General features: G+C 46.3%; 1 protein-coding gene across 1 annotated transcript; it reads right to left on the bottom strand.

The window, feature by feature from the left end:
* Window positions 1-1,344: 1,344 nt before the first annotated feature.
* LOC141042740 (uncharacterized) lies at window positions 1,345-2,043 on the bottom strand. The gene is made up of 2 exons (XM_073511622.1): window positions 1,937-2,043; window positions 1,345-1,624 (listed from the first exon to the last, which is right to left on the bottom strand). The coding sequence occupies exons 1-2, from the start codon at window positions 2,041-2,043 to the stop codon at window positions 1,345-1,347; spliced, it is 387 nt and encodes a 128-aa protein (XP_073367723.1).
* Window positions 2,044-13,280: the final 11,237 nt, after the last annotated feature.

Raw genomic sequence — 13,280 nt, 5'->3', positions numbered from 1 at the left:
TAGATCTGCTTGGAAGCCGACTGTACTTCACTCAGATAATATACCAGTCTCTGGACCAGCAAAACCTTGCCGTCTTCCTTGCGCTCTACCACAATGACAGTGCTGACCACCTCGCTGGTGGCGGCTATATACAGGAGCATGGGCTCCTAAGCAGCCAGCGCGGCCAGTACAGGCAGCATGGTCAACATCTTCTTGAGCTGGAGAAAAGCCTCATCCGCCTTGTCATTCCACTCAAAGTGAGTGGTTTTCTTCAGGAGCTGGTACAGGGGAAGTGCCTTCTCGCCTAGCCGACTGATGAAACGGCTGATGGACGCCAGGCAGCCGGTGAACTTTTGGACATCTCTCAGTCGGGTAGGCTTCTCCATTCTCTCAATTGCCTTGATCTTCACAGGGTTGCACTCGATGCCGCGTTAGGAGACCAGGAAGCAGAGGAGCTGGCCGGCTGGTACTCCGAACACGCACTTCTCTGGGTTGAGCTTGATCTGAAATCGGCGCAGATTTTCAAAAGTCTCCTTGAGATCTTCTAGGAGGGTCCCTTGCTTCTCCGTCTTAACCACAACATCATCCACATAGACGTGGGTGTTTCTGCTGAGCTGCTTGAGGAGGCACTTCTGCATGCAACGCTGAAACGTGGCGCCGGCATTCCTCAAGCCGAACGTCATCGTCAGGTAGCAGAAGGCTCCGAATGGTGTGATGAAAGAGGTCTTCAGCCTATCAGCCGGGTCCAACTTGATCTGGTGGTATCCTGAATATGCATCCAAAAAACTCAACAGCTCACCTCCGGCTGTGGAGTCTATCACTTGATCAATCCTTGGCAAGGAAAACGGATCTTTGGGGCAAGCTTTGTTGAGGCTGGTATAATCAATACACATGCGCCACTTGTTGTTTTTCTTCAGTACAAGGACTGGGTTGGCCAGCCAATCTGGATAGAATACTTCCATAATGAAGCCGGCTGCCAGGAGCCGGGCTATCTCTTCACCAACAATTATTCTCTTCTCTTCCGACAGGCGGCGGAGGGGTTGCTTGACCGGCTTGACGTCAGGTCGGACATGTAGCTTGTGCTCGGCGAGATCCGTCGGAACACCCGGCATGTCCTTAGGAGACCATGCAAAGATGTACGATTCTCATGGAGGAAATCGACGAGCTCACTTTCCTATTTGCTGTCGAGGTTTGCACCTATGACAGCGTACCTCTCTGGGTGCTCTAGGTCCAACGGTATCTTCTTTGTCTCCTTGGCCGGCTTGAAGGAACCTTCAGCTTCCGACTCCTTGGGATTAGGGGACATGTCCGGCTGCTTGCCGGCCATGGCCACAACCTGGTCAAGGAGCCGCTTCTCAGCAGTGATCACAAGGAATCGGCCAGCCGGCTGCTAGCGGCCGCACAGTCGGACGACTTCTGGTAATCTCCAGAGACGGTAATAACTCCTTCGGTGCTTGGCATCTTCATCTTGAGGTAAGCATAGTGTGGCACCGCCTTGAATTTGGCAAAGGCAGGTCGGCCAAGCAGTGCGTGGTAAGGGCTCTCAAGGTCAACTACTTCAAACCAGACGGGCTCTCGGAGGAAATGATCTTTGTCTCCAAAGAGGACATCTAACTTGATCTTACCGATTGGTGAGTGAGAAAGGCTAGGAAATATGCCACGGAAAACAGTCCGACTGGGGAGGAGATGCTTGGGTTTGATCTTCAACTTCTCCATAGTGTCGCCATACAAGACGTTGATGCTGCTACCGCCATCTATCAGGATTCGGGAGAAGCGAGCAGCTCGCTTCTCTGTAGCAAAGGTGGCTTCCAACACCAGAGCGTAAGAACCCGGAGAAGGCATTACCTCCGGGTGATCAGCTCGGCTCCAACTGATTGGCTTCTCTGACCAGTGCATGAATTCTGGGGCTTCAGTAGCTACGGCATTCACTTCTCGAGACTGTTAGCGACGGCTGCACCTGTTGTCGGCCACACTGGTGAAGACGACGTAGGCTCCTTGCTCTTCTGGGTACTCATCTTGGATGGCGGCTACTGGCCAGGCCGCCTGCTGCTGATACGTCTCCATCGTATCTATAATTTTTGATTGTTCCATATCCATATTCTACAACTTTTACATACTTTTGGCAATTTTTTATACTGTTTTTGGGACGAACATATTGATCCAGTGCCCAGTGCCAGTTCCTGTAAGTTGCATGTTTTTTGTTTCGCAGAAAATCCATATCAAACGGAGTCCAAACGGGATAAAAACTGACGGAGATTTTTTTGGAATATATGTGAATTTTGGGAAGTGGAATCAATGTGAGACGATGCCCGAGGGGGCCACGAGGCAGGGGGGCGTGCCCCTGGCCCTGATGGACACCCCGTAAGGCGGTTGGAGCCCTTCTTTCACCGCAAGAAAGCTAATATCCGGATAGAGATCGTGTCCAAAATTCAGCCCAATCAGAGTTACGGATCTCCGGTTATAAAAGTAACGGTGAAAGGGCAGAATCAGGAGCGCAGAAACAAAGAGAGACAGAGAGACAGATCCAATCTCGGAGGGGCTCTCGCCCCTCCCATGCCATAGAGGCCATGGACCAGAGGGGAAAGCCTTCTCCCATCTAGGGAGGAGGTCAAGGAAGAACAAGAAGGAGGGGGATCTCTCCCCCTCGCTTTCGGTGGCGCCGGAGTGCCACGGGGGCCATCATCATCCCCGCAATCTTCACCAAAACCTTCACCGCGATCATTGTAGCGACCAGACCTCAAACAGTCTAGTCTCTGTGCATCTGTGTCATCCCCTGATCGGTAATGCTGACACACATAGTACTTGAAGGATTTATAACAGAGTATCAATCACACACTTATTACATCGAATAGTTCAAGAGAGAACTCATTACAATAAATATGTCTTAAGGCCATCTAAATACGATAACAGCGGAAGGCTTGGAAGAAAAAGTGAGTCCATCAACTCCAACGGCATCACTGAGTATAAGACCACGACCTAAGGCTCCTTACTCGTCGTCTGAAAAGTCTGCAACATGATACGTTGCAGCCCGAAAACGTGTCAGCACATGGAATATGCTGGCAATGTAACACATAGAGAGAATTGAACAGAATAATGCTATCACTACATGCATATTTGGCTGATGGAAAGCTCTATGGTTACAGTTTTGCGAAAAGCCAATTTTCCCTACCACAAAGGAATAAATTTTATTTAACTATCATGGTGGTTGTTAAACATTGGGAAGGTACCTCCAACTCTATCCCAATTAAGAATGTGATTAAACCAATCAAATTAAATTAAGTAACATGATGATGAGATTCACATGATAATCCAAGAACTAGATACTCAAGACGTCCATAACCGGGGACACGGCTAACCAGGATTAGTTTGTACACTCTACAGAGGTTTGTGCACTTTTCCCCACAAGACTCGATCGCCTCCGCTTGATTTCTCTCACTACATGGTGTTTGAGAAACGGATGACCAAGACACAGTCTTTCAGAAACACTACTCTTTACTCCGGGTGGACAGTTACACCTACTTTCCCCTACATCTGCTAGCCCACCTCTTCAAGAGATCATGTAACCTACTCAACTATGCTAGAGCCCATAATAGCTTGTGGCTGCACACGGAAGTTTCTAGCATGAATAATCTCATGATCCCTTTGAGTCTGGGTGGCGGTCCATAGGATGATCACACGGGTACTCCGGGATATGCAAAAATACAGGCAACACTGGTTTCTCCAGGTGCCTCAATCCACCCATTTGTTTATTTAAGTAGCCACCTTAACTTGATCCATTAATTAACAATCTCACATCTGTCATGAAATACACTCAAACCCAATCCACGTCTACGAGCATAGCATAGCAATATAAGAAAACGTAGAAGTAACTCCCAAAGGTTTGATAGTAAACAGGGCAATAGGTACTACCTCATCTACTTCCCAAAACCCACATGTTAATCAGATGCTAATCATGCAACTGTCTGAGGGTTGAAACTAATGCATAAAAACTGGGTAATGAAAAGTATGATCAAAGTGTTACTTGCCTTGCTGATGAGCCGTGAAACCTAGAGACTCGTAGTAGCATGCTTCGCACTCCGGGTACTCTATCGCAAACAAACAATACATACATAAGCAATCACGCAAGGGTGCATGAATAAAACTCAAAATAAGAGATCTAACCAGAAAGTTCAACTTAAGAACTCCGGTTTGCAAAAAGAATCAAATCGAACGAAGCAACGAAACTCAAACTGCGAAAGAAACAAGCTTCGTTTACTAATCTGGAGCTAAGTCAAATTTTACAGTAGCAAAAACTTGTTTGAGTTGGTTAAACAGAAAGAGGGTTTCGAGATGAAACTCTATGCGCTTGAATCGCCTGATTCCGATAAACGAGCGAAAAGATAAACTGAAAGAAAATCGGATCAGAAATCGTGATCGAAAATAATCATGAAAAATCCGAGAAAAAGAAAAACTGACGAACAGGCTAACGAACGAACGTTCGCTGTCTGCGGCTAAACGACGAAAACCGTTCGTTAAAACAAACGTACGAACGGGCGTTCGCTATTTAGTTAAACCGGGAAAAAATAAACCGATCTAATAAAAAACGCATCTCGGTTTCGAAATAAAACCGAACGGTTTTTCGAGAAAACCGGCGGCTACCTCGGTTCGCGTGACGGCGGCGGCGGCGAGCAACTCCGGCGGTGCGGCGTTGGGCGAGGGCGGCGGGGCTCCGACGGGCGGCGTCGGGCGGCGGGACGGGCGGCGGCGTTGGGCGGCGGGGTCGGCGACGCGCGACGGCGGGGCGACGGCGTCGGGCGTCGGCGACGGCGGCGGCGGATCCGGCGGCGGCGCGGATCGGTTAGGGTTAGGGTTTGCGGGGCGGCGGCGACTTGGGCTGGGGCGGGGTTGGGCTGCGGCTTATAAGGCCGGCCGGGCTGAGGTGTCTGGGTCGGACACGACCCGTAAGGCGGTTCGCGATTTTTTTTTAAAATTAATTTCGCGCAGAAAGAACAAACAAAAGAAATACTAAACAGACTCCAAAAATCCCGAAATAAATTTTCCCCGTCCTCTAAAAATAAGCCGGACGAGATGAACATTTATTTGGGCCTAAAATGCAATTTTGAAAAAGGCGTATTTTTCCTAATTCAAATAAAATCAAATAAAATCAAATATTTGTTTTTAATATTTTTCCTCCAATATTTAATTATTTGTGGAGAAGTCATATTATCTCCTCTCATATATTTTGATATGAAATATTTTCGGAGAGAAAAATAATTAAAACAAATGATCCTATTTTCAAAATTTGAGAAAACCCAAATATGAAAATAACGAAATCCCCAACTCTCTCCGTGGGTCCTTGAGTTGCGTAGAATTTCTAGGATTGCAAAACAAAATGCAATAAAATATGAGATGCAAGAATGATCTATGTATAACATTCCAAATTGAAAATTTGGGATGTTACAAACCTACCCCCCTTAAGATGAATCTCGCCCTCGAGATTCGGGTTGGCTAGAAAATAGGTGAGAGTGGTCCTTCCGTAGATCTTCCTCTTGCTCCCAGGTGGCTTCCTCCTCGGTATGGTGACTCCACTGGACTTTGCAAAACTTGATAACCTTGCTGCAGGTGACTCGGTTGGCATATTCGAGAATCTTGGCTGGTTTCTCCTCATAGGTCAAATCACTATCCAGCTGAATCGCTTCCAGTGGCACTGTATCTCTCAGTGGTATCTCAGCCATCTCTGCGTGGCACTTCTTCAGCTGAGAAACATGGAACACATCGTGAACTCCCAACAATCCTCCAGGCAATTCCAACTTGTAAGCAACTTCACCCATACGCTCCAAAACTTTGTATGGTCCTACAAAATGTGGCGCTAACTTTCCCTTAACTCCAAAGCTCTTCACTCCTCGAAGTGGTGATACTCGAAGATAAACTCTGTCTCCGACTTTGTAAACTGTCTCCTTGTGTTTAGAATCTGCATAACTCTTTTGTCTGGACTGGGCTACCTTCAGCCTATCGCAAATCAACTTCACTTTCTGTTCAAACTCTTTAATCAAATCTGGTCCAAACAACTGGAGGTCTCCAGCTTTGTCCCACAACAACGGTGTCCTGCACCTCCTTCCATACAGAGCTTCGAAAAGGGTCATCTTCAAACTGGATTGATAACTATTGTTATAAGAGAACTCTGCATATGGCAAATTGTCATCCCAACTAGATCCATAATCAAGCGCACAAGCTCTCAGCATGTCCTCCAAAATCTGATTTACTCTTTCGGTCTGTCCGTTTGTCTGTGGATGAAAGGTTGTACTGAACTCTAGCCTGGTACCCAAAGTCTCGTGCAACTGATTCCAAAACTTTGAAGTAAACTGGGTTCCTCTATCTGATACAATGGTTCTCGGAACTCCATGTAGAAATACGATCCTGTTCATGTATATCTTTGCTAACTTAGCACTTGTATAAGTGGTCTTTACTGGGATGAAATGAGCTACATTCATCAAACGATCAACTACAACCCATATCGAGTCATAGCCTGAACGAGTCCTGGGCAATCCTGTTATAGAATCCATGCCTAGCTTATCCCACTTCCATTCGGGTATCGGCAATGGTTGTAACAATCCTGCTGGCTTCTGATGCTCTGCCTTTACTCTCGGACATACATCACAAACTGCTACATACTCCGCAATATCCTTCTTCATTCCGGTCCACCAGAAACTGTCCTTTAAATCCAGGTACATCTTGGTATTTCCTGGGTGAATCGAATATGGTGAATCATGGGCCTCTTGCAAGATCAACTTCCTGATCTCCGGATCATTGGGCACATAAATGCGGTCCTCAAACCATAAGGTATCGTGCTCATCCTCACGTAATCCCTTGGCTTTTCCTTTACTCATCCTTTCCTTTATCTCAGCAATTTCCTTGTCTGTCTTCTGGGCTTCTCTGATCTTATCCATCAAAGTAGACTGAATCTCCAATGCTGCTACATAGCCTCTCGGAACTATTTCCAAACATAGTTCACGAAGATCCTCTGCTAACTCCTTGGGTAACTTTCCGGTCATGAGTGTGTTGACATGGCTCTTGCGGCTCAACGCATCGGCTACTACGTTAGCCTTCCCTGGGTGATAATGCAATCTCATATCATAATCCTTAATGAGCTCCAACCATCTCCTTTGCCTGAGATTCAACTCCTTTTGCGTGAAAATGTACTTCAAGCTCATGTGATCCGTGTACACCTCACAATGGTTTCCGATGAGAAAATGTCTCCACGTCTTCAACGCATGCACTACGGCTGCTAACTCCAAATCATGTGTAGCATAATTCAACTCATGGAGTTTAAGCTGTCGTGAGGCATATGAAACAACTCTTCCCTCCTGCATTAGCACTACTCCAAGTCCTCGACGAGAAGCGTCACAAAATACTTCATAATCCTTGCGTTGATCTGGCAAAATCAACACTGGCGCTGTAACAAAACCTTTCTTCAACACCTGGAAACTAGCCTCACATTCCTCAGTCCAGTTGAATTTGGTGTCCTTCTTCAACAACTCCGTCATAGGCTTTGCAATCTTTGAGAAATTCTCAATGAATCTCCGGTAATATCCTGCGAGTCCCAGAAAACTCCGGATTTCTCCAACTGTCGTGGGTGACTCCCAATTTGTCACAGTGTTAACCTTGGTGGGATCTACTGCTATTCCTTCTCCGGATATAACATGTCCAAGGAATCCAACTTCCTTCAACCAAAACTCGCACTTGCTGAACTTGGCATATAACTGATGTTCTCTGAGCTTTCCAAGTACCAAACGCAAATGCTCCTTATGCTCTTCTTCATTCTTCGAATAGACCAGAATATCATCAATGAACACTACGACGAACTTATCCAAAAACTCCATAAACACTTTGTTCATCATGTTAATGAAATAGGCGGGTGCGTTAGTCAGGCCAAATGACATAACGGTGTACTCATATAGCCCATACCTTGTGGTAAAAGCTGTCTTGGGTATATCCCACTCTCGAATCTTCAACTGGTGGTATCCTAATCGCAAATCAATCCTGGAAAATACTTTAGCTCCTTGTAGTCGGTCAAACAGATAATTGATCATCGGCAGTGGGTACTTGTTCTTGATTGTTACTTCATTCAATCCACGATAATCAACAACCATCCTCAATGATCCATCTTTCTTCTCCACTAGAAGTACTGGTGATCCCCAAGGTGACGAACTTGGGCGAATATATCCTTTATCTAGTAACTCCTTAATCTGCTTCTTAATTTCTTCCAAATCCTTAGCGGGCATCCTGTACGGTCTCTTAGATATTGGCCCAGTGCCTGGCAAAAGTTCAATCAAAAACTCAATGTCTCTATCCAGTGGCTTGCCTGGCAACTCCTCTGGGAATACGTCAGGGAAATCCTTCACCACTGGTACTTCCTCCTGTACAACTCCTGATAAGGAATTTACTTGAGTCCACTTCGGCACATGCCGGGATACATACTTAATCCTTCTTCCTTCTGGGGTAGTAAGCAAAATCGTCTTACTGGCGCAATCGATGTTTCCTCCATACATCGATAGCCAATCCATTCCCAAAATCACATCCAAACCTTGTGACTCCAAAACTATTAGGTCTGAGGGGAAAACATGCCTACCTATGGCCAATGGCATCTGAAAACATCCTTGGCTTGCCATATACTCTGGTCCTGGCGAGATTACTAACATAGGTGTTCTGAGAAATTTGGTGGGTAACTTAAACTTATCCACAAATCCCATTGATATGTATGAATGCGATGCACCAGTATCAAAAAGAACGATTGCAGTAAATGACTTAACCAAAAACTTACCTATTACTGCATCAGGCTGTGCTTCAACCTCCTCCACGTTAACATGGTTCACCTGTCCCCTATTTAAAGGGTTCGGCTTCTTCCCCGAGCTTCCATTGCCATTTCCATTCTTAGCTTCCGGACATTCAGTTGCATAATGTCCAGTCTTCTGGCACTTGAAACAAGTAACGTGGCTTAGAGCCCTCTTGGCTGGGGTTGATGGGTTGGTACGGTTCTGTCCGTTGCTTCCTCCGTTCCCATTGCCATTCTTGGGGCCACTATGATTGTGCGAGCTCCCTCCATTGTGATTGTGACCTCCATGATTATGCTGAAGGTGTCCTCCCGAGTTCGGGGTAAAACGAGGCTTCTGGTGAGCTCATGTACTGTACTTTCCTTGTCCATACTTCCTCTTACGGCTCTCAATCTGCTGCTGCTTCCCTTCAATCATGAGAGCTCTATCTACCAACTCCTGGTAGTTGTTAAAAGTTGCCACCATCAACTGCATGCTCAGCTCATCATTCAGTCCTTCCAGAAACTTCTCCTGCTTAGCTGCATCCGTAGCAACGTCATCTGGGGCATAACATGCTAACTTACTAAAATCCTCCACGTACTAGCCAACGGTACGTCCTCCTTGGCGTAAGTTGCGAAACTCACGCTTCTTCATGGCCATAGCTCCTGCTGAAACATGGGCAGTACGGAAAGCTTGCTGAAACTGGTCCCATGTGACGGTGTCAATGGGGTGAGTGGCTGTGAAATTCTCCCACCATGATGATGCGGGTCCATCAAGCTGATGTGCGGCAAAACGCACTCTCTCCGCATCTGTGCATCCTGCAGTGGTCAGCTCCCTCCCAACCTTGCGGAGCCAATCATCTGCCACAATCGGCTCGGTGCTACTGGAGAACACCGGCAGATTCAGCCTAAGAAAACGGGCTAAGTGATCAACAGGTGGTGGTGGTGGTGGGTTGTTGTTGTTGTTGTTGTTGTTGTTGCCTTGGTTCTGAACTAGCACTTGCATCAGGGCATTCTGCTGCTGAATCAACTGAGTGATCTCCGGTGGGAAAACAAATCCGGTGTCGCGTCTCGGAGGCATCTGATGGTTTAGAAAAGATGAGAAAATAGGATAGAATGAGGTCTAAAGGGAAAACACTACCCATATGCAGATGAGACAAACACAATCATATCACTCCAATCAATTCAAACAAGGCATACAATCGATCTAACTATCGTTAGAAAGGGCTTGAACTATACTATATTCAGGGTGGAATACTACTACTAATTTGGTGGTCTACTAGAAAAATTGCTCAGTCGAAGACTCCATGATATCTGCTCCGGCTTCATCCTCCCAATCATCATCACTGGGTCCGAGTCAGTGCCGTCGATGATGATGTAGTTCTCCGGGCAAGTAGAATCGTCATCATCTCCTCCTGGTGCGGCGTCTCCCATGAAAACTCCTAGCTTCTGTGTCCGGTCGCCGTTCTTCTCCAACAATGTTGCGATTTACTCCTCATATCCATTGCATGTAGCCTTGAGTTCTTCCTCCAGTTCCATGATCCTAGTCTTTGCCTTCTTCAGTTTTATCTTTTCTGCGCACATCTGGTTCTCCTGGCGACGAATGTGCTGGTTTAACTCCTGAATGAAAGCTGCAATAGATCTATCCTTCCTGGTGCTGATCATCTCCCATTGCTCGTCTCGGCGTCCACAAATCTGATAGATAGTATCCTTGAGATCATTGTGGTACACTTCTCCAATGCATCCCATGGTGATGTGGGCTGCCATGCTCTTTCCTAGACTCCAGGTTGGTGCATCAAAGGAAAACTCTATGGGCTCAGTGACTGGGGTGAACGTCCTTCCTGGAACTTGAACTTGAATTATCCAGCGCTCCTCTTCTGGTAGTGTGGCGTTGTAGGTTCCGGTGGAGCTTGGTATTCCGATGTTCAGGTACTTAGTAACTTCCTTCAAGTGTCGTCCAAAAGGTGTATCCTCATCTGGTTGCGCGAACTTGTTCCTTGCATCCGCCATCCTAAAAGAGTGGAAGAAAGGAGAGGAGTCAGAAATGAGAAGAGAGTAGTGATCTAGGGCTTTAGCTTAGTGGTCGTGTCCTACAGTCAGCGTGTGCTCTGATAGCATCTCTGTAGCGACCAGACCTCAAACAGTCTAGTCTCTGTGCATCAGTGTCATCCCTGGATCGGTAATGCTGACACGCACAGTACTTGAAGGATTTATAACAGGGTATCAATCACACACTTATTTCATCAAATAGTTCAAGAGAGAACTCATTACAATAAATATGGCTTAAGGCCATCTAAATACGATAAAAGCGGAAGGCTTGGAAGAAAAAGTGAGTCCATCAACTCCAACGGCATCACTGAGTATAAGACCACGACCTAAGGCTCCTTACTCATCGTCTGAAAAGTCTGCAACGTGATACGTTGCAGCCCGAAAACGGGTCAGCACATGGAATATGCTGGCAATGTAACACAGAGAGTAATGAACAGAATAATGCTATCACTACATGCATATTTGGCTGATGGAAAGCTCTATGGTTACAGTTTTGCGAAAAGCCAATTTTTCCCTACCACAAAGGAATAAATTTTATTTAACTATCATGATGGTTGTTAAACATTGAGAAGGTACCTCCAACTCAATCCCAATTAAGAACGTGATTAACCCAATCAAATTAAATTAAGTAACATGATGATGAGATTCACATGATAATCCAAGAACTAGATACTCAAGACGTCCATAACCGGGGACACGGCTAACCATGATTAGTTTGTACACTCTGCAGAGGTTTGTGCACTTTTCCCCACAAGACTCGATCGCCTCCGCTTGATTTCTCGCACTACATGGTGTTTGAGAAACGGAAGACCGAGACACAGTCTTTCAGAAACACTACTCTTTACTCCGGGTGGACAGTTACACCTACTTTCCCCTACACCTGCTAGCCCACCTCTTCAAGAGATCATGTAACCTACTCAACTATGCTAGAGCCCATAATAGCTTGTGGCTGCACACGAAAGTTTCTAGCATGAATAATCTCATGATCCCTTTGAGTCTGGGTGGCGGTCCATAGGATGATCACACGGGTACTCCGGGATATCCAAAAATACAGGCAACACTGGTTTCTCCAGGTGCCTCAATCCACCCAGTTGTTTATTTAAGTAGCCACCTTAAGTTGATCCATTAATTAACAATCTCACATCTGTCATGAAATACACTCAAACCCAATCCAAGTCTACGAGCATAGCATAGCAATATAAGCAAACGTAGAAGTAACTCCCAAAGGTTTGATAGTAAACAGGGCAATAGGTACTACCTCATCTACTTACCAAAACCCACATGTTAATCAGATCCTAATCATGCAACTGTTTGAGGGTTGAAACTAATGCATAAAAACTGGGTAATGAAAAGTATGATCAAAGTGTTACTTGCCTTGCTGATGATCCGTGAAACCTAGAGACTCGTAGTAGCACACTTCGCACTCCTGATACTCTATCGCAAACAAACAATACATACATAAGCAATCACGCAAGGGTGCATGAATAAAACTCAAAATAAGAGATCTAACCAGAAAGTTCAACTTAAGAACTCCGGTTTGCAAAATGAATCAAATCGAACGAAGCAACGAAACTGAAACGGCGAAAGAAACAAGCTTCGTTTACTAATCTGGACCTAAGTCAAATTTTACAGTAGCAAAACCTTGTTTGAGTTGGTTAAACAGAAAGAGGGTTTCGAGATGAAACTCTAGGCACTTGAATCGCCTGATTCCGTTAAACGAGCGAAAAGATAAACTGAAACGAAAATCGGATCAGAAATCGTGATCGAAAATAATCATGGAAAATCCGAGAAAAAGAAAAACTGACGAACGGGCTAACGAACGAACGTTCGCTGTCTGCGGCTACACGACGAAAACCGTTCGTTAAAACGAACGTATGAACGGGCGTTCGCTATTTAGTTAAACCGGGAAAAAAAACCGATCTAATAAAAAAACGCATCTCGGTTTTGAAATAAAACCGAACGGTTTTTCAAGAAAACCGGCGGCTACCTCGGTTCGCGTGACGGCGGCGGCAGCGACCAACTCCTGCGGGGCGGCGTCGGGCGAGGGCGGCGGAGCTCCGGCGGGCGGCGTCGGGCGGCGGGACGGGCGGCGGTGGGGTCGGCGGCGGGCGGCGGCGGCGGACGTCGGTAGCGGGGTCGGCGACGGCAGACCCGGCGGCGGCGGTGCGGATTAGTTAGGGTTAGGGTTTGCGGGGCAGCGACGACACGGGCTGGGGCGGGGTCGGGCCGCGGCTTATAAGGCCGGCCGGGCTGAGGTGTCCGGGTCGGACACGGCCCGTAAGGCGGTTCGTGATTTTTAAAAAAATTAATTTCACGCAGAAAAAACAAACAAAAGAAATACTAAACGGACTCTAAAAATCCTGCAATACATTTTTCCCATCCTCTAAAAATAAGCCGGACGAGATGAACATTTATTTGGGCCTAAAATGCAATTTTGAAAAACGCATATTTTTCCTAATTCAAA

Source organism: Aegilops tauschii, chromosome 3 (assembly GCF_002575655.3).
Source record: "Aegilops tauschii subsp. strangulata cultivar AL8/78 chromosome 3, Aet v6.0, whole genome shotgun sequence".
Taxonomy (NCBI): Eukaryota; Viridiplantae; Streptophyta; class Magnoliopsida; order Poales; family Poaceae; genus Aegilops; species Aegilops tauschii.
This window is presented reverse-complemented; position numbering and strand designations above follow the sequence as displayed.

Excerpts from the sequence above, each read along its gene's own strand:
- LOC141042740 (XM_073511622.1), bottom strand. The coding sequence starts at position 2,043 with ATGGAGACGTATCAGCAGCAGGCGGCCTGGCCAGTAGCCGCCATCCAA. Across the intron at positions 1,625-1,936 it reads ACCAGTGTGGCCGACAACAG|CCTTTCTCACTCACCAATCG; the intron begins GTGCAGCCGTCG and ends CATATTTCCTAG.